We start from the raw sequence: 22,302 nt of genomic DNA on the forward strand, positions 1-22,302 counted from the left end.
TCACCCAAAATTCCCAATTTTGATCTCCCAATGCCCAAATGTGTTTCCAGAGTTTGTTTACGGGTCAAAACACCTAAAAGGGTTCCCAAGAACACATCAAACATGAAAACAATTGAAATTGAACAAAATTCAAGAAATCAACCCATTTTTACAAAACCAACAAGAACAACTTATTTCTCATTATCAATTCATGATTTATGCACACCCAAACCATGAATCATCAACAACAATATTTCTTAGCAACAACAACATCAATTAAGCATGATTCACATCATAATTCAACAACAACATAGCACAATTCAACATTTTGAGCACAATTCACAATATTTCATTTTCACATACTATGAACATGTAATTTCACCAACAACAATTCAATTATCACTAATTCATGCATTCAAACATATCACCATAATTAGAGCACGAATTTCAACAACTATGAACAAATAATCACTTATTCAATTAAGCACTTAATCATGCATTTAATGAGAAATTACAACTTAATTGATTATGGTTGAATTCTATGGAAAAAATCTTAGGTCTTCAAGTCTTCTCTCTTCTAACTCTTTTCCTCTTCTCTTGCACTTTCTCTCTCTACCTCTGTCTAAAAATCTTATGGAAAAAAAACAGAATGTTATTTTCTCTTAAGACAAGGTTTATATAGGCTATCTCAAATGGGTTTAACCCTAATGCCTTAGTGGGCTTAACCTACTCAATCACGATTCTAAAATGTTTCTACACACTTAACGGTAAAATACTAACAATGGTCACTTACCGGCTCACAACTATTTACCACACTAGTAACTTGGTAAAATAATGGTTCTCACTAAATACTAAAAATGTTCCTCACCAAACATTACTAATTTACTCTTACTCATAAAATGACCAAAATACCCCTGAGCCCAAATGACTAAATTACCCTTCTAACACGAAAACCCATAAAATGCACCCGATGATAAATAATCACACACAAACATATAAAAACACATATTAAAGCAATTAAAAAATAAATCTAACGAAAAACGGGTTGTTACAACCTCCATCCTCCACGTGAACATGGTACTTCATCAGCACAGTCAAGTCGTGTGGGCCACCAGGATAGTCATCAAGCTCCTCTGGCTCCGGCACACGCTGCTGCTCATCACCACCAACCTCCTGAGCCTCAACATAACCCTCCACCTGGGGCTCATACTTTGGCTTCTCCATCTAAGATGATCCCTCACCATCAACACGGCGTGCCCTTCCCCTGCCGCTACCACGCCTGGGCATTATACCCTCCGCATGCAACGTCTCCACATATGATATCTCCTAACATAACAATGCATTGATGTTCTGTCACCCCTGGTGCGCTCAACATGTTCCATACCTGGTTCCATACCTGTAACATGCATGAAAGGGTAACACATAATCAACATAAATACACAAAATAATAAAAAAAAAACTTCATTACTGGTATAGTTTGGATTTTAAAATCCAAGCAGCAACAACCCAATTTGTATTTTAAAATTCGAATTGGTTCAGTTCTTAGAGAAGAAAAAAAAGTATGAACTCAAAGGCTTGCATGCAGAGGGAATAAGACCTAACCTTCACTTTGGTGTTTGATAAAGCTTCAAATGCGACGATTTTGAGCAAAAAAAAACTCCAAGATTTGACCAATTTGTTGGTTTCGGATTTTGGAATAAGGAAGAGAGAGAAAGTGAATGTGAAAAGTAAAATTGTAAAATGGAGGAAGTTGTTGATCATTATATATCGAAATGTTTCATATTATATTTTCCGAACTAGGCTTCAGATTTTAAAATGCGAGGGGCATATTTCGAAATAAAATAGGGCACGTGAGAACGTATGGTAAAAAAAGTAATAATCTATCCAAATACTTAGCGTGTTGTGAGGTCCGTTTTACTAACATTTTTTTCTCTTTTCTTTGTTTTACTGCTTGTTTTGTTTCTATTTCGAGTCATGAACAACTTTGATTCTCCACATACTCACCAAGAACAACTTCTCTCACGGCAAAAATGACTAGAATTTTTGTGGCCAAAGCCGCTTCAAATATCTTATGGATAAATATTTGAAGAAAATTATAATACACGAGACAAATCATCATACATGGAAGAAATGTTTCTCTTATACATTCAAAAAAACACTCTACAAATGTTTTATTTTTATTTTTATGAATGACAAACATTTATATTCGTATATATAAACTTATAAAATCTACCATAGATACATGATGTTATTTTAACTTTTTTCACATATAAATAAAGAAATATTTTATAAAAATACTATGTTGATATTTTAAAAATAATCACAAATTTTCTTCAATTTATGATATTAACTTTATATATCAACTACAAATCAACTAATCGGGTCTTCATTTAAAAATAATCACAACTTTATATATCAACTAATCAACTATAAAGTCATATCATAAATTGAATAATAATTTATGATATTAATTTTATTCATATACGATATGACTCATATCAGTGTTACATATCACGCTTAACTGGTCTTCATTTTAATTTGAATAATATTTTCCCTCTAGTTATTGGTCTGAATTATTCCTCAATTATTTGGGTTTAATACTCTTTAATCAAACACATAAGTTCCACAAAAAAAAAATACACATAATTTGTCAACAAAAAAAAAAAAATACACATAAGTTCCGCTATATAAGGGCCCAAGCTACGCAACTTTGGTTGAATGAAGCAAATATACGAACTATAGTCATGGCATTAAATATTCTTCTTCTTTCAGGAGTTGTTGTGATTCTTAGATATGTTGTGATTAGTAGTTTCCTAGAATGTTTAATTTCTGGAAAAGCTTCATCAGCTTACCAGGTACTCCAAATATTTTAATATTCTTTTACTATAATTTTTGTATTTAAGATGCTATATGGAAAGATTATTTAACGACATATCACTTAAAAAAAGGTCGAATTGGCAACAAAAATACATAAATCCGTCTCTGATTTTGTCGCTTACAAAAATCAAGACCTTTTTCAGTAATTTTTTTTTATTTCTGTTGCTAATTGAGTGATTAACTTTAGTATGAAGGGGCAGCAAATGTTGTTGGCAGAGGACCAAGAATATGGCATAATTCCACACATAATTATCCAGGTCTTTTTCTTTTATTAATTGTTTATATTAGTTTAAGCGAAATTTTAATCGTTGTCTCCTAGACACTTGTTAAGAAATTAAAAAAGGAAATATATTTTTGGAAATTATGTATTCTATTTTTTAAAAGTTAAAATATTGTTCTTTTCAATGTAAATCTTATCTTTTATTTCTAAATTTAGTTTCTTAACTTAACCAGAGAGTGCCTTGAAGGTACCGGTTAACAAAACTCTTGGTTTAATATTGTTATTAGAATCAATACTTGACACTTGATACCCTTAACTTGACGGGTTATCTTTTCTTTTAATGAGTTTGAGTTTTTATTTGAAAATACTAGTATGGGGCATGTAACAGGGATGCATATACCCCCCCCCCCCCAACCTAGACAAGGCAACAAAACCCACCCCGTCAGAACCGGCCGCCTTGAATTTAACGCGAAAAAGTCGATTTAATTGGGTGCAGGTGCGGGGGAAATTTGGATTTTTAGTACGGGGCAAAGCCGGGGGCAGGGGATGCATATACCACCCGCGCACCCACCCGCGCCTCGCACCCGTTTTTTGAAATTTACTTTATTAAATTTTATAAACTTATTTCCATAAGCACCAACCTATTTTAATATAGGACAAAACTTAGGTACAATTCTTTAAGTGCTTTTCGTGTGGTTCTTAACTAAAAATACATCTTTTTTGGAGATAACAAACTTTGAGAAAATTATGGATTTAAGGAAATCACGGTGAATTTAGTTAAAAACCATACGAAAAGCATCTAAGGAATTGTACGTAAGTTTTTCCCTTTAATATATTATTACTCTTTAAAAACATATTTATTATAATTATTTTGCTCTTTTGAAATTTTTTTATTAGATCTTTATTTATTAATATAATTATTGTTTTTTGTTTATGAAAAAATATGCATTTTTTAAATATTTTATAAAGAATAGAGTTTTCGCAGGTGGTGGTGGGGGAGGGGCCGGGACACCGATTCGGTGTTCAATTTTTATCCCCAATATGGTTTGGGGACAGGGGCGGGGTCGAGTGCATGGAAGCGGGGGCAGGGACGAGGATGCTTAAACCCGCCCCGGATCCACCCCGTTGCCATGTCTACTCAAACCCGCCCCCAAACTGGTCTTGAATTCAGAAAATTATTAATATGCAATATGCAAGAGTCTAAATGGCTTCTCTACTTTTGATTATTGTGAACATTTCCCTAATATGCAATTGACAAGTACTCATGGTGTTAGGTGTTTTCCTACCACAAATGGTTTAGATTATTAGAAAATTGTAGTAATTAATTGCTGGTAGTAGGTTTTGGTTTAGTTTAGGAAAAAAATCTGAGTTTGGGGAGAGTTCGAGTTTAGGGTTAGAAAAACGTTTATTTTATTAAAAGAAAAAAATCATTTCATTGCAAGGATGGGGACAATGATACCCTAGTCTGTTAGATACAGAGATGAAATTCAATTTCTCATCATCGTCAAGTAGGATAACATATAAGTATATGATATTCGAGCATGGGGATTGAGAAAATGAAAGACGTATGATACACATTTATACGATGACTCAAAGTTAACTGACATAACAAATTTTCACCTAATCACAACTAACTTCTAGCTAATCACTGACTATATATCTAACAGCTCTCCGCAAATTGGTTGTGTGAATTAACATTTTCAACTTTGGAAGAACAATTCAAAAAAGACAATACTATGTGTTGGAACACATGGAGTGTTATGGTGTGAATTAAAAAAAATCTCATGTCAACTTTCTCAATTAGTGCTCATTTATGAGGCGAGATCAAGTTATTGATTTTCTAACGGTTCTAGCCATTGGATTTGTAACTTATATTTGCCTCTTGAGGAATGCTAAGGACACTCACTTTTCAACACTCTCTCAAACACTCACTTGATTGTTGGTTTAAATGAATGTGGGTCTCACACATTAGAAATTGGTTCCACTTAAAGTGGTGGGACATACATTCATTTAAACTAATAAGCAAGTGAGTGTTTGAGAGAGTGTTGAAAAGAGAGTGTCATTAGCATTCCTCTTTGTCTCTTCATCTATAAATTGAGCTCCTCTCCCTTACTTCTACTCACCCCAAAAGTTCTCTCTTGAGTTGTCAAAAAACTTTTCTCTCTTCTACCTCTTTTTATGTCCTTCGGATTTAAATAGTGTTCTTAAGGTCATAGTCCCTTCGGTTTGTAATGTTCATTCGGAATTAAGAATGGTTTTAATAACACAGTCCCTTTGGAAAAAAATTCCATTTGAAAATAAGAGTATTATTAAGATCATAGTCCCTTTCGATATATATTGTCCCTTCGGAAATAAGAATGATCTTAATAATATAGTCTATTTTTATGCCCTTGAAAAAGTTAGAGGTTCGAGTGGTGGAAACATCATATTGGAGTGGTCCTAGTACCATATAAGAGTGATTTTAGTACCATAATAGAGTGGTATCAATGTCATATTAGAGTGATTTGAAGGTGTATTTCTATAACGGATCCTACAGTGCAGTAGGACTCCGAAACAATCGTAGCTGGGCTATTTTATCCTGAGGTCATCGTGGTTGATAGTCTGCTTGCACAATTTTGAATAGTGTCACGGAAAAATAATTTTAACTAATTTTGACTATTGTTCCAACACTATCTAACCAAGTAATGTTGATGAAAGATAGTGATAGCGACCTAAGTGCATAACTCATAGAAGCGTCCGACCTACTTTTGAGATCTTTTTAAAAAAATTCAATGTCTCCACAAAACTCACCCCAATAGAATAAAAAGCTCAACTCTCAGGCCATCAAATGCCGAAATTGACAAACAAAACTTAACTGCTATAGGGTAGAAGCACAAAGAGAATGAAAAATGCTATGTCATAGTGTAAAAGCATATAGAGAATAAATATGTTAGACACTGTAGGGTAGAAGTATATAAAAAAACTTCTAACTACCTTATTCTACCTCATTGTGTGAATTAACATTTTCAACTTTGGAACAATTCAAAAAAGACAATACTATGTAACCAATTAATGAAAATTACAATAAGAAGAAAGAAATACAAGCCGTAATTATCTTCTATCTTAAAATTAAATCTTCAATAATTGTACAATTATCAATAGAAAAAACCTGCCCAACTCCAAGAGCATGAACACGTTCTTGGTCCCATATTCAAGATACATGTATACACTGAACACATTCTTGATCCTATATTCAAGACCATTAATGATGAATCTCCTTAAAAACCTCCCTAACATGGCTTTGGTGATTGGAAATACAAGATTTCTTGCAGAACAGTATGCACTTGACACTTTTGATTGCTCACATATCCAACAAGATATTAGTAATATCATATGGAGAAAGATGCAAAATCTCATTGAAGACATGATCCAGCTCAAAATAAAGGAAAAGAAATGATTGATAGAAAGTTTTGAAACAAAGAAGACAAGAAAAGAGCATTCATGGTGGATGTCATGGCTCCCATACCATGTTGAGAAACATGGTTGAGCCCAACTAAGAGAAATAAATTGAGAGAAAGATGAATTATATGGAATTAATAGACCAAAGAATATGATACAATTACGGTAGGATACACCTTTATATTGTGATCCCAAGTTAACTAACATAATAAACTTCCATCTAATCATAATTAACTTCTAACTACCTAAACAAATTCTAACAAATATCTAACACAGTTTTTATTTGATGTGCATGTTTTCAGGACAACTGCACTACTACACAGATTCGTTCCCTGCTTTTTCAAGTCAATCATTACTGAATCACTTGGGACCACAATCAACGGTGAGTACAAATTGAGGTTTTTGGTTTCTGTTCCTTCTAGCTTGTAGGTTTCTAGCTCATTCTTAACCAGTGAATCACTTTTTTAAATTACATATATTAGGTCATAAAATCCCCTCATACAAACACATGGCAAACATTACTGAATTCTTGTTATATTGCAGAATTTTCAGAATGTTGTGGGAGATATTCAGATTTCATCGAAGGTTTCTAGTGGCAACGCATTTTGGAGACTAGTTGGCCTTGTGTCAAGTGTATTTGGCCTATTGTGTTATGCTCAGAGCCCTTCTTTCAATCGTTTAATTGGAAGATGGAACATTGTCAAGTTCTCTCTGTATGGAGTGTTTTCCTTGGCTATCTTTACCACCATATTGTTTGTAAAGCAGTTCTCACCATCCACAAAATATGCTCAACTAAAAACTTACATAAGCTTTGCAGTTTTGATGATCATCTCAGTGTACTCATTCTATTACGACAAGGCTGTGAACGGTAAACCTGAAATATTGAGCCTAGTTTCGAATGCTGCATTTGCTTTGATGTCTTTAAGCTTGTCAAAACTGATCAAGTTTGGATTTGAAATAGGCATATTTGCTTATTTCCTAGGTTGCCTTGTGGTTCAACTGTGGACCATCAATTGGATGCTGATTTTGGTTGCTATAATCTTTGGTTGTCCACTCTTTGTTATGCATTCGTCTTCACATTCCCAAGATGAGGTCGACACGGATCAAATTATTGATGAATCTTCAGGTTCTGATCCAGAGGTTGGTAATGTAGGTCAACCAGATGTTGATGTTGGCAACGAAATTAGTCAAGTTATTATTGAGTCATATCCAGATTGCCAAAAAGAGGTATCTAGTGAAGGTCAAGATATTCACTGTTCTTCAGATTCCATAACAGAGGTTGCTAGTGATGGAGGTGATCTACATGTAGACATTATACATGAAACAAATTCTATAAGTGTTGTAGCATTGTAAGGGATTGTTTAATCCATATATATATGGACAATGGAAATAACAAGACTGGTATTTGGGCATAATTTAACAGGGTAAAATACACATTTTTGTGTTCGAATTCGAGGAGAAAGAAATAATTAATATAAAATTGGAAACCATATAGCTTTGCTCGAAGAATTAGGATCTTCTCCATTTTCTCTCTCCATTATCATAGAGAATCACTATGAATCCCTCTATCATTAGTCTTCCTGTTTCTTGCTCTTTCTCATACTCAAGCTTTGAAAATTCATAATGATGAATTTTCTCAAGGCTTTATATATAGCCACTAACCAAAGAATGAGTTAGTTACAACCAACCTAACGAAACAATTAACAGCTGAGATGGCTTGGAAAGCACTCGACTAGTGAGGCAAAGAGATTCGACTAATCTTCAAACAAGTCAAATCCCTTAAGTCCATTCAATCATCAGTCAACAATGATCCCTAGAAAATCTATGCAATTTTATAATTTGCTAAGAGGCATTGGTTTAGTGATCAAATCTGCAGAATTGTCGCTAGTTTGCACCTTTAAACCTAACGACAACTCTTACCCTAATGACAAGTTTCTTAGACCTAAACTAATTCAAAGATGTCATAACGACTAATCAAACTCACAACTCTTACCCTAACTGTAACGCCCTAGTTATTATTTTATTTTATTTTGAATTATTTGGAGTCTCGTAAATGATTTTATATGATTTTTTGGTGATTTATGGGGTATGTGTATTTTATTATATGGTTTAATATAATAATAATTAAAATAAGTGGAAATTAATATTAATTTAGGAATTAGGGAGTTAATTAGGATTTAATAAAAATTAAGGGAGTTTAATGAAATAAGGGAAGTTATGGTAGGAGTTAGAAAAAGAAAGAATAACAGTCAAAACGTTTTTACGTAAGAACATTAAGCTTTTGGGAGAAAAGGGAGAAGAAGAGTTAGAGCTAGAGAGTAGAACCTTGAACCGATTCTTGCTGTCTAATTTTCTGCAAAACTAAGGTAAGGGTGAGACTATCTCTCAATAATCATAATCTATAATTTCTGAAAATTGACCTAGTTGCATAATTTTGGAAAAATAAATTGAGGGTTAGGGTTTGATGATGATTATGAAGGGAAATGGGTAATGATCATGTTAATTCTCTTGTATTGAATGTTTAGAATGAAAACTTAATCTTTGTTGTTGCTGTGATCATAACTTGATTGAAATTTATGAATGATTGGATGAATTGATGAATTTGTGTATGATGGTGGAATAATCTGTAAGTGTTGTTGTTGATGGCTGATTTGTGTTTCTTTAGAATGCCTAGTTGTATATAGGACCTGTAAACATCTGCTGGAAAACATTTTGGGTGATCAGGGGATTAAAATGGGGTTTTTGGAGTGAGAAGAGGTCTGAAACCGTAGGTTTTGCACTGCACAGATGATTGGTCGCTTAAGCGAAGCAGCCGTCGCTTAAGCGAGCATTCATGCAAACTGCCCAGAATGCGATTTTACCCGTTCGCTTAAGCGAACAGTGAGCGAGTTGGTAAGCGAAAATTAAGTTTGATTCTGCCAAGGATTCGCTCAAGCGAATGGTAAGCGACCTAGTGAGCGAAAAACCATTTTGATTCTGTCAGAAGTTCGCTCAAGCGAACCGTGAGCAACCCGTAAGCGAGCTGAACCCAGACCTACTGTAAGTCGGTCGCTTAAGCGAACTAGCCGTCGCTTAAGCGAAGTGAGCCTTAGTCAGCCTTCTGAACTTTTGTTTCGTGCATGAGGGAACTTCTTGAGCATTCTATAATATTTCCTTTAACTAGTATAACCCTGGCATAGGTAACAGAATCTTATTAGAACGAGCCGGTGATTGAATTGATTGGTGTTAGTAAATGTTGGAGATGATTGAGTATGAAAACAAGTGAATATGTGTATATATAACATGTGGAATGTGATTGATGTATGTGAATAATTATAAATAATTGTGTATGTTCTGGATTGTTGAGTTGCGGAGCAGTAAGTCATATGAAACATATGTAATAGTCGAGTTGTATGTAGATATACACAGGTTGGGTAGTTGCATAAACATCAAAGTGGGAGAGCTTCGGCTCTGGAACGCCTTGTCGTTCAAAGCGGTGGAACACTAGTTGTTCAAAGCGGTGTGGAGCGGTGAGGACTTAGGTCCTGATGAGAATGCTTTAACCATTCGACAGCGGTGTGGGTCACGGCCCTGGTTATGGTACCACATGCATAGTTGCATTATTGGGGAGTATTAAGGGGGATGTCATGTCATTTCATGAGTTGCATTTGTTGATTGAATTCTATATTTGGATGACTGTTGTTGATTATGAAATACTTATGCCTATTGAATAATCATTGATGTTGTAAGGTGTTAGATTTTCAATTGATGTTATTATTTATTATTTTTATTGATTGAGAATCTCACCCCTTCTGCTTGGAAACGTTGCCCTTCCTATGGGTAACTTGCAGGTGATCCTGAGTAGTAGGTGGTGGCTCACAGTGTCTAGGGCTCTGATACGTGGGATGGGATTTTACTGTTTTCTTTCATTCCTATGTATCAAATTTTGGATAATGTTGTTGTAGCCCTATGATTGTCAGATTTTTCTGGTTGAGGCTTTTTATGCCAAGATATTAATAAGTTGTGGTTGTTAATGTTGAGATAATGATTTCCGCTGAAAATTAATGATGATTTTAAAGTCATGAAATAAATAGATTTTTCATATTCTATTTACCAGATTTTTGAATTGGAAATGTGACATGCCCGTTTGTGATTATTACTCTGATGCGTGTTTTATTTAATTAATAATTGATATTTGGGAACGGGGTGTTACACTAACTGAAAGAATCTTGGACTCAAAGTAGTTGGATCAATGATTGATGACTAATCAAACTCTTTAATCGACTAATCCAACTATCTATCGACTAACCAAGCTTACAAATCTAACCCTAATGAAAACTATAACCGTAATGACAAGAATCTTTGACCTAAACTAATTCAAATATTTCAAAACGACTTATCAAACTCACAACTCTTACCCTAACTAAAAGAATCTTGGAGTCAAAGTACATAGATGAACGCACAATGACTACTCAAACTCTTGTTATCGAATAACCAAGCTTACAAATCTAAACTTAATGAAAACTATAACCCTAATGACAAAATTCTTCGACCTAAACTACTTACAAGATTTCAAAACGACTGGTCAAACTCACAACTCTTACTCAGCTGGAAGAATATTGGAGTTAAAGTACTTGAACGAACGCTCAATGACTAATCAAACTTTTCTTATCGAATAACCAAGCTTACAAATCTAACCATAATGGCAACTATAACCCTAATGACAATATTTTTCGACCTAAACTACTTCCAAGATTTCAAAACGACTGATCAAACTCACAACTCTTACCCTAACTAAAAGAATCTTGGAGTCAGAGTACTTGGATGAACGTTCAATGACCAATCAAACTCTTGTTATCGAATAACCAAACTTACAAATCTAACCCTAATGACAAGATTTTTCGACCTAAACTACTTCCAAGATTTCAAAACGACTGATGAAACTCACAACTCTTACCCTAACTGAAAGAACTTCTACTAAATTTTTATACATTTTCAAATTTTTCCATATACATACAAAATGCAATTTCAGTTGCTAAAAAAAATTAAGATAAAATGGAAGATATTCTTAATAGGTAACAAAAAAATATGTAAAAAAAGATTTTTTCATATTTTTAATAGGTACTAAAAAATATTTTTCGTATTTTTAATTGGTATCAGAAAAATATTTTTCCTATTTTTAATAGGTACAATATGCTAAAAAATGTTTTCATATTTTTCTTCTAAAAAACCTATGTAGAAAAAATATCAGCCCAAATTCTTAATATGTACCACAAAATATATCAGCCCAAGCCCAATACAAACAAAAAAAAAAAGCATTAAAATATTATGAATTAATCAGTTGGTGGGGGCCGCAAACACCAAACCAACATTGCAAACAGCAGGTAACCTGTTAGATTAAAGCAACAGATCTTGACGGTTAGAATTTAATAATAATAATATATCAACGGCCAAAAATAAATGTCAACACTAATTTATACAACTTATGCATGTGTACAAATCTTTTCCTTGTGCATGCTAAATGCCAGTATCCTAAATGGTCTTAAGAAACTTGGAACAAACATTAAACTATTGAAGAATACTTATTTCTTTAGTAGCGAGTAGCGACAAAAGAGATTACCGCGTGTCGGATTTATAATTTAAAATTCTTTGTTGATTGACTTGACTATTGATTACCCGACCCAACCAACGATAAAATAAAATAAAATGAATGAATCCATTAAAGACAAAAAGTATCATTCTCATGGCCAATCAACTATCCTCATCTTCCTACACTTCCATGACCAACGATGTGTTCCTAACCTTTCTAGGCTCTGATCCTTCCAACGGTTTCATCCGCAATCTCTACAAAGCACTGAATGAAAAAGGAATCAACACCTTCATTGATGACCAGGAAGAAACCAAATCATCACTTCGTTCACTTATCAATGTCATCAATCACTCAAGATTTGCCATTATCGTGTTCTCAGAAAACTATGCAGATTCTTCATTTTGCTTGGAAGTACTTTCATATATCCTTGACACCTTTCGGCGGAGGTACGGCCATCCATTTATTATTCCGGTTTTTTACAACATAGATCCTTCTCATGTGCGAAACCAAAGTGGAGCTTATCAAATTGCATTCGCAAAGTATGAGGACAAGGAAAACAAAGATAAAGTGCTTAAATGGAGGAACGCACTATCTCAGGTAGCTGACTTTTCCGACCGGTGGCAATTCAATCATAGGTACCTTCCTCTAACATTGTTAACTTTAGTTTTTATTTTTATTTTTTTTGGTTCAAGTTGTTAACTTTAGTTTTAATCATATTTTTATTTTTTCTTTTCTGATAAATATTACAATTTTTTTTTTTTTTATTCTAGTCTTCTTAAAATATCTTAGATCTTGACCAAAAAAACAAAAACATCTCTTTGACCGTTAGTCTATAAAAGTTTTGGGTCCATACTTTAGGTCTTTAACAATAAGTTAGATTAGATCACGTGTAACATTCAATTTTTTTTTTTTTGAAGGAACATTCAAATTTTTTAATAAGTTTTTCAATAAATGTTTAGATTATTATAAAAAAATTCACAAAAAACAAATTTTATATTTAATTAATGTTTTTTTTTTTTACGTTAAAGACAAATTCATTAATAAAAGTCTGACAATAAATCAAAAGTCAAGACTGCAGAAATACAAGGTGGAGTTTCTTCGATCCATATGCAATCTAAATTCTTAAGAGCATATTTAACTAAATAATGAACAGTTTGGTTGGCTTCACGCCTAACATAACTTTTTTTGTTAATAATGAGCATATTTAATTAATGTTTTGTTAAAAAAAATAAGTTATTAGCTCATAACAAATATTCAGATACTATAATACTAAAAATGTTATTTTACCAAAAATAATTCATATTATTTGAGATTGTTTAAGATGAAAGTGAAATAAACATCTTACAATAATGTATAAATACAAGAGAAATAATAATTCTTTTACAAAATTATTATTATCAAATATTAACATATTTACGTTTATATAAATACGAAGTGCAATAAGCTGGTATGAGCTCGCCTTTGCAATTTATTTGTACGTACTTGATAGGTTGGTCTTGTAGGTCTAAAAGACATTTTCTATTGTTGTAGCCCGACCTTTTTTTAGCTAAAAAGGTTCTAAAAAAGTCTTGGTCTTCTCTGTTAAACAAAAAAGTCTGACATGATCTGATGTAGGCTAGGTTGTAGGTCGGTGACCTATTCCCACTCATACTTAAGAATAGTGCAATTATTAGTGTACAATAAGAAAAAGTAATTAAGATTGCATTAAAAATTGAAAAGATCATTTAATTTAAACAAAATTTTATTACAAATGAATCACTCATAGCACAAAAAAAAAATATATTATGATTTTTTTTTTTGGGTTAAGTAGATTGGTGGTTGAAGCTCACACATTTTAAACATGGAGAAATGAGGTGTTCGGGGTTTGAAACACGACTCCTACATATATTATGCTATGTCCCTAATAATCAATGGTAAAATTATGGTTCTCGACCACTTTCTTCCGTTACATTGTTGTTTACTCCTCCGGTCCTTATAATCAATGTGAGACTAATATTGTAAATAGCCATTTTCGTCCTTAAATGTTTAACGAGTAGCAGTACTAGTTCCTCAATGTAGTGAAATTACAAAATAGTCTCGATTGTGCATTCTATTAGTTAAAATAGTCCCCGGCAAGAACAAATGCATCTATTTCGATCAAGAAATGCTTAGATGTTTCATGCATACTCTCTGTTTTAACCCTCCACGCGTTAACCCATCACAATTCAACCCTATAAGAGCTCAAATACCACAGCGTAAAGAAACATATTAACGTTAGTGACTATTTTGACTAACGAAGTTTACAATCATGGACTATTTTATAATTTCTCAAAGTGAATGAGTGGGAGTGAGTCTGCCTTGATAGAAGACTGGTGATACAAAGAAGTTAGCTTTCTTTCACGCAAATCATATGGACATTGAGTGATTATTATGATTACTGATCACACATTCATTTTATATGTATTTTTTACATATAAAATACCACAAATTATTATTAGATATTAATTTTAATGATAAATCGAGTTTCATTTACAAATAATATTACAGCTAATTATTAGATATTAATTTTTTAAATATACATCAAATCAAATCACACTATAATGTCGATATTTTTATAAGTTGGTTCCTAAATGATTTCCGAAAATATTTATTTGGTACAATCTAATTTGATGCATTTGTAAAGAAGTTTGACATTCTCTTGAAGTATACATATTAATTCCTTAAAATTATCAAAGAAATGTTAACACGTATCCTTAATGTACATATTAAGGTACCAAAGATAGAAATTATGCATTTCTTAAAAAGTGTTATGGAGTACACTCGTTAGCAAGATCCTAAACAATATTTACACCTTAAAATTGTAAATTTTTTATTATAAATGGAATCAAGAAAAAAAAATTGTCCAAAAAAAAATGGAATCAAAAAATTGTTCTAGACCGCATGGAGTATTGTGTTTTGGAAACTGTGACATTTTATTTTTTAAAATAAAGGAAATGTTAATAAGACCCTTAAAATAATATGCACACGTTTTTTTTTTTTTTGAAGGCAAAATAAAATGCACACATTCAAACACGGTTAAGAAAATGACATTCTCAATGGCATCACTTGGGAAACCAAAACGTGAACAGTTACAAGGAAGAAAAATGCAGAGTTCCAAGATATTTGTGATATTTTAATTTGTGATATCTAATAATAATTTTGTTTGAGAGTTGGAAGTGAGGGGAAGTGATGACTTTATGGAGTGGAAAATATAGGAGAAAATAGAGAAATTTTAAAAAAAAATTGAAAAAGTATTTTTTTAGAAAATGATAAAAAAAAATTGTTGCATGAGAATGATACTTATGAATTATGATTAATATATTTTTTATTTTTGAAAAATGGATCTTGTTAACGAGTGTTCCTGAGACAATCCTTAACATTTCCTTAAAAAGATTGTAACAATATATAGCTTCAAAAACTCTTTGAGCTTCCCAAATGAGAAGAGTTTTGTATTATGAAAAAAAAAAAAAAAATTAACCCTGAAACCCTTTCTTTCCAATGTTCTCTATTTTCTCCATTTACACCTCACTTTTTTCTAGAATTCTTCTCTTCCTTCCCCTCCATACTCGCAAACAAAACCTTGTGGAATGAAATAAATGGATATTGAGTACTTGACAACCAAAGGGAGACTGCTTTAGACATGGTTCTCTGGTAAAATTATGGCTCTCAACCACTTCCTTCCGTTACATTGTTGTTTACTCCTCCGGTCCTTATAATCAATGTGAGACTAATATTGTAAATAGCCATTTTCGTCCTTAAATGTTTAACGAGTAGTAGCACTAGTTCATCAATGTAGTGAAATTACAAAATAGTCTCGATTGTGCATTCTGTTAGTTAAAATAGTCCCCGACAAGAACAAATGCATCTATTTTGATCAAGAAATGCTTAGATCTTTCATGCATACTCTCTGTTTTAACCCTCCACGCGTTAACCCATCACAATTCAACCCTATAAGAGCTCAAATGCCATAGCATTAAAGGAAACATATTAACGTTAGTGACTATTTTGACTAACAAAGTTTACAATCATGGACTATTTTATAATTTCTCAAAGTAAATGAGTGGGAGTGGGCCTGTCTTGATAGAAGACTGGTGATACAAAGAAGTTAGCTTTCTTTCACGCAAATCATATGGATATTGAGTGATTATTATGATTATTGATCACACATTCATTTTATATGTATTTTTTACAATTAAAATATCACAAATTATTATTAGATATTAGTTTTAACGATAAATCGAGTTTCATTTACAAATAATATTACGGCTAATTATTAGATATTAATTTTTTACATATACATCAAATCAAATCACACTACAATGTCGTTATTTTTATAAGTTGGTCCTAAAATATTTTAGAAAATATTTATTTGGTACAATCTAATTTGATGCATTTGTAAAGAAGTTTGGCACTCTCTTGAAGTATACATATTAATTCCTTAAAATTATTAAAGAAATGTTAATACGTATCCTTAAGGCACATATTAAGATACCAAAGATAGAAATTATGCATTTCTTAAAAATTGTTATGGAGTACACTCGTTAGCAAGATCCTAAACAATATTTACACCTTAAAATTGTAACTTTTTTATTATAACACCGATTAAAACAACGTAGAAGATTCTGTATTTCTAGTTTTGTCGTCATCGAAAAACCTTCTTCTTGTGCTACGGTTGAGAGGTATCCGAGAGTATCTTTCATCTCGATAGAACGTCCTGGATGAAACAAAAGAGAGAAATCTTTTGAGAATAAATCTTGGAGAATGAGGATTGCTTTCTTGGTTTTTTCACTAGGCCTATAAGATATTACATGTGATGGAGAAGTTTCTTCTGGTGATTTAAGAGAAGCATAAAATGCTTTCATATCAGTTAAAAAAATTGTCATCTTCAGTTCGTAAGACTAGTAGGGAATGTGAAAGGATATATATAGAAGCTAAAGTTCACATTAAAAAGCACACAAGTATTAAGGGGACTTACTTGGGAAACGAAAACGTGAACAACAGTAAGTAATAAATAAATAATGCAAGTTCCAAAGTTCAATTTTAAAAACCATTTCTCTGTCTTTTTTTATAAGAGCATATAACCAAAATTACGGGTAGAATTAAGAATAAATTTGTCTCAAATACGTGTATATGTACTAAATTACACTTTGTTTGTTATAGATAACTTTTTTTTAGGGAACTTTGTAATAGATATATTAAGAGTTTTTCTATTCACACCCTATATATTTCTGATTACACCTAATTTTTTTAAAAAGTTTTTGATAATATCAAAATTGTCCTTTTATATAAATTTTCTTAAAATCTTGATTTCATTCATTGTCACTCTAAAATTCCACTCTCTTTCACCCACCAACGATCAAACAATCTTGATGTTCAATTAATCTCTATGGAAGATTAAAGAGTGAATCAAAACATCTTTCATTTATACTCGATTGCATATAAATAAGTGAATTTTTTCTTCTTTTTCAATAACGTTGGTTTCAATTTTCTTCTTCTTGTTCAACTGCACTGTACGACAGTTTCAGTTTTACATTGTTGAGGTTAACTTAAATTCAGTTTAAGTAGGTTCATATAAACTTAGTTTACATAATATACTTAAACTTAGTTTACATATATAACCTACTTAAGCTAAGTTTACATGTGCATACTTAAACTGATATTACGTATAATCATTGAACAAGGTTACACTTAAACTCAGTTTACATGACCTACTTAAACTCAATTTACATGACCTACTGAAACTAAGTTTACATGACCTACTTAACCTGAAGAGGGATTTTGGGGTGTAACCAAGATGCTTTTTGAAAATTAAATTTTATGGAAAGATAATTTTGTCATTTTAAGGTGCAACCAGGATTAAACATGGTGTAATAAAAAAAAATCATATATTAAATGTTTAATTGATACGTAGTACTAATAAGGAATGTATTTGGAAAAAAAATTAATTAATAAATACATATAGAAATTTGAATAAGGTCTTATATGTGTAAAATGATAAAACTACCTACGATCTCGTTTGGATTGAGCTTATTTTGAGTTTATGAAAAATAGCTTATGCAAATAAATAAGATTTATGTTAATTCATAAGTTCTCACTAACGAAAACTTTATTTTCATAAGTTGTTTTTTCATAAACTACATTAACAAACTCATAAATAATAAATAAAAGGTTATTTATTTGCATAAGTTGTTTTGCATAAGCTCAATCTAAACGGGCCCTCAATGACCTCTCAAAATAAAATACATTGGGAGCGCAATTTATTTTGCTAAATTTGGCCTAACGAGAAGAACTAGAGTGACTCTGATTTGCTAAATACTAAGGGAGTGGGTTGGACAATTTATTTTTGATTACTCTGCTTGATTTAAAAACTGATAATGAAACAAAGGTAAACAGTTAAAAAGGGATGAGACAAAAACAAGAATTTGTATCTCTTTTTTAAACCATCAGGCAACAATTTATCCAATGTAGAAGCTATAAAAAAATGCCAAAATATCTTTTTTATTTTTAAAAATATCATAAATTCATATATGAAATTTTCGTATAATTAAATGTATGAGTTTTTCTATTTACACCCCATGTTTTTCTGGTTACACCCAAATTTTCTTAAGTGTTTTTTATAAGGGAAATTCTTTGTTACCCATCTCACTATGGTGGGTATTTGTACCCATGACATTTTAAGTCGGTTAAAATGTTAATTGACGTCGTAAGATTTTATTTTATTTATTTTATTTTTTTTATTTTTTTTATTTTTTTTAGAAACGAGATTTTCTTTGATACCAGAGTTTTAGCAGAGTGCGGAAGACTTTTTCTATAGAAAAATTTAAATTCTTTTGTCTAATTTTTCGAGTTGTAGAGACAACTTGAGCTTTGTAATTTATTTATCTCTTTTTGTTCTGAGATTTCAAAATCTCTTTTGGGAGGTGTTACTCTAAGGCTTTAATCCCTGATCGATGGTTTTTCTGTTTCTTCAAATATATATTTCTCAGCTTCTATCAAGGAAAAACTATTTCTTGCTAAATTTCTAAATATAGGTGACTTTAGGGTAACTAAAGGTGTAAATAATTCATCAATATGAATTGTATTTTTTCATATAAATTCTATGCTATGGTGTGAATTACTCAAAGAATAATTAATTCTATAACATATTGTAAAAGGATGATTACCATTTTTCATAAAATTCGAGTTTTCCAACTTATAATGAAAAACTATAGATCTATCTAGATCTTTATCTTTTAGGGATAATCCCATTTGTAAATTTATATCAAATTTTATTTTTTCATATTTTAAATTACACTTTACTTGTGCAATTGTTGCTTGTCTTTTGTCTAAAATCCTAGAGTCTTCTATGGCTATTTCTAGAGGTGAATCAATACCTTTCATAAAGATACTTTTGATTAAAATTTGAATAGTTGATATATGAATATAACCACTTTTGCTTTTTTCTTTTTCAGAAAATGTTTCAATTCGTTTTTCAATTTGAGTTTTATGTATGGTAGATATGAATATATTTCCTTGAGTATTATCAATTGAAATTGCTTCTTCTTCTATCATTATTCCAAATTTCAAAATATTTTTTCTTGAGAAAAATTCTTTGAATTTATTAAACTTTCTTTTGAAATTTTCTTCAGCAGTTAAAGATAAATCTGATTCTGCTATTTTATTATCTATTATGTCATCAACATAATAACTAGATGTTTCTTCAAAGTATGAAACCTCGGTCATATTCTATGTTGTTTATTATGTCAATACTATGATACTGAAAAGTAAATTTTGAATTTAATAAAGATATATTCATACCTGATTTGATCTTCTTTGAGTTATACAACGTAGAATTAGAGAAAGTTAGTCCCACCCTTACAAAATATAATCATTCGAAGATTATATCTAGCTACAGCGAAACCAAAAATATCAACAAAATCTCAAAGAAGATCAAATCAAGTATGAATATATCTTTATTAAATTCAAAATTTACTTTTCAGTATCATAGTATTGACATAATAAACATTATAAAATATGATTGAGGTTTCATACTTTGAAGGAACATCTAGTTATTATGTTGATGACATAATAGATAATAAGATAGAAGAAGCGGATTTATCTTTAACTGCTGAAGAAAATTTCAAAAGAAAGTTTAATAAATTCAAAGAATTTTTCTCAAGAAAAAATATTTTGAAATTTGGAATAATGATAGGAGAAGAAGCAATTTCAATTGAAAACACTCAAGGAAATATAGTCATATCTACCTGTTATACCCTGATTTTGGACCTAAAAATACTCATTCAAATTTCTTTTTCAACACTGATAATTGTCAGTTTACTGTTATGCTTCCCTGAACCTTTACTTTGTTTCGTCTGCATATTTTAATGTCTCTGTCTCAAACTATTTTCAAATCGTGATTTTGTCTTTGATTTTCTTGCGCATAAAAACATCCAAAATGTCTTTCTTGCATCACGAGTCGTTTAAACTCTCTCAAAAACATCGTATTGCATTTTCTTGCATTTTATTTCAAAAATCACGCAAAAGGGTATTTTGGTCATTTCCTGCAGTGGAACCCATTTTTGTCCCTGTATTTGTCTCTAAGTCTCTTCAATTTGCCTGTACAAATCATCGTTAAGTCCTCGTTTAAAAATCATTTCAAAAATTGCATTTGAGTCAGTTTGGGTCAGTTTAGTCCCTAGGGGCATTTTGGTCTTTTCCTGTTAAAATTTCGGCAGGGAGGTATTTTAAAATACCTCATTTTTGTAGCTGGTTCGTTTTAGTCCTTTTGTTGATTTTATTTTTGGTTTCACTTTACGTTTTGTCCAAATTACCAGTTTTAGTCCAATTTTATTTTTTTATTACGTTTTAGTCCAATACTTTTTAAAATTGCATTTTTTAAGTCCTTTTTGTTAATTGCAGTTTAGTCCTTTATTTTTTCTTTTTTGCAGCAAGGTCCAATTCCAGGTGGCAGTGTCCCATTGGGTCTCAAATACAAGTGGCAGCCTATAAAAGGCGCATTCAATGCACAGTCAGAAAAAAGTCAGAAATTCATCACAAACAGATTTTTTTTCTCTCTCCATTCAATTACAAATCAAAACAGAAAAATCATAGAAAATCACCAAGAACAAAACCCTAGAAAATTTTCCAGAACTGAAATTCATCACAGTTCTCAGTGATTCATTGAAGAATCATCATCATCGAACCGAATCCTTCACAATTCTAGTGCGGATCCGTCACCAATAGCAACGAATCCAAGCACGATCACGAAGGATCCGAAAAATTGAGAAGAAGAGGGAAAGAACCGATTCGGACCAGCAAAGAGAAAGAGAGAAGAACCGATTTATTTTCGGATCCAAGCCAGAAAAATCAGAACCGCACCAATATTCAAGTTTTCCGAAGATCTCGTTCGAAATCTCCAACCAAAATCACAGGTAAAACTCAAACTTCATCCTTTTTTTCTCAAGAACATCAACAAAGACGAATCAAGTGTAGATCTACGAAATTCTAAAAGATTCCATTCGAAAAAGTAAAAAAAAACTGGAAAAAGTTCCTTTCAAAACCGAGAACAAGAAGCGTAGATCTACGTTGATTCGAGCTTTGCATGCAAAATCCAGTGTCATATTCGTGTTTAGGATGAAAAAGGATATTTAAAAATGTAAAAAATTTCGAAAACGGAGAAGTTTGTTCAACTCCGGCGGCGGCGCCGCCACCCTTGGGTGGCCGGCCACCGCGCCGGAAGAACAAGCTTCACCGGAGAAGATGAAGACTCATCTTCCTCCTTGAGGTTTCCGGCGAGAGAGGGAAGAGAGAAGTGGGAGCTTCTCTCACTAGAATGAGAGAAGAGATAGAAGGAGAGGAAGAGAATGAGAAAAAAACCGGTTTCCCCCCTTTATAAAGCCAGTGAACCGGACCGGTTCAGGACCGGTCCAACCTCCTTCATTCCTGGCCGTTGGATCTAGGGTTTCCTACCCTGGATCAATCCAACGTCTCCTATGCAATCTGAGTTTTGTGTGTTGGGCTTTAGGTTTGGGCTTAGTTTTCTGAGAATTTCTTGCTTTTTCTTGCTGTCTGCACCCCTTTTTTTTTGCTATCTGAACCTGTTTCTTGCTCACTTTTTTTACAAAAATTCCTAAAAAAATCCTAGGTGTTTCTTGATACATTTTTGGTATTTTTATGGTGTTTTGCATGTAAAAAAAATGGTGAAATGGTATGAATTAATTTC

The 22,302-nt window shown here is 32.0% G+C and overlaps 2 protein-coding genes across 3 annotated transcripts; both read left to right on the forward strand.

Annotated features, from left to right (window-relative positions):
- The first annotated feature begins 2,701 nt into the window (after positions 1–2,701).
- On the forward strand, positions 2,702–8,004 carry LOC11420200 (uncharacterized). 2 transcript variants are annotated; one of them, XM_013597407.3, is made up of 5 exons: positions 2,702–2,834; positions 3,044–3,113; positions 6,817–6,896; positions 7,058–7,382; positions 7,476–8,004. In XM_013597407.3, exons 1-5 carry the CDS (start codon positions 2,724–2,726, stop codon positions 7,865–7,867), a joined length of 978 nt encoding a protein of 325 aa, XP_013452861.1. In that variant the 5' UTR covers positions 2,702–2,723; the 3' UTR covers positions 7,868–8,004. The 2 variants fall into 2 exon arrangements, with proteins under 2 accessions (XP_013452861.1, XP_003620219.1); XM_003620171.4 differs by having other exon boundaries at positions 7,058–8,004.
- Positions 8,005–12,059: 4,055 nt separating this feature from the next.
- LOC11415079 (toll/interleukin-1 receptor-like protein) lies at positions 12,060–21,715 on the forward strand. Its single transcript, XM_024785772.2, has 2 exons — positions 12,060–12,718; positions 21,029–21,715. The coding sequence occupies exons 1-2, from the start codon at positions 12,204–12,206 to the stop codon at positions 21,087–21,089; spliced, it is 576 nt and encodes a 191-aa protein (XP_024641540.1). The 5' UTR covers positions 12,060–12,203; the 3' UTR covers positions 21,090–21,715.
- Positions 21,716–22,302: the final 587 nt, after the last annotated feature.

Source organism: Medicago truncatula, chromosome 6 (genome assembly GCF_003473485.1).
Source record: "Medicago truncatula cultivar Jemalong A17 chromosome 6, MtrunA17r5.0-ANR, whole genome shotgun sequence".
Taxonomy (NCBI): Eukaryota; Viridiplantae; Streptophyta; class Magnoliopsida; order Fabales; family Fabaceae; genus Medicago; species Medicago truncatula.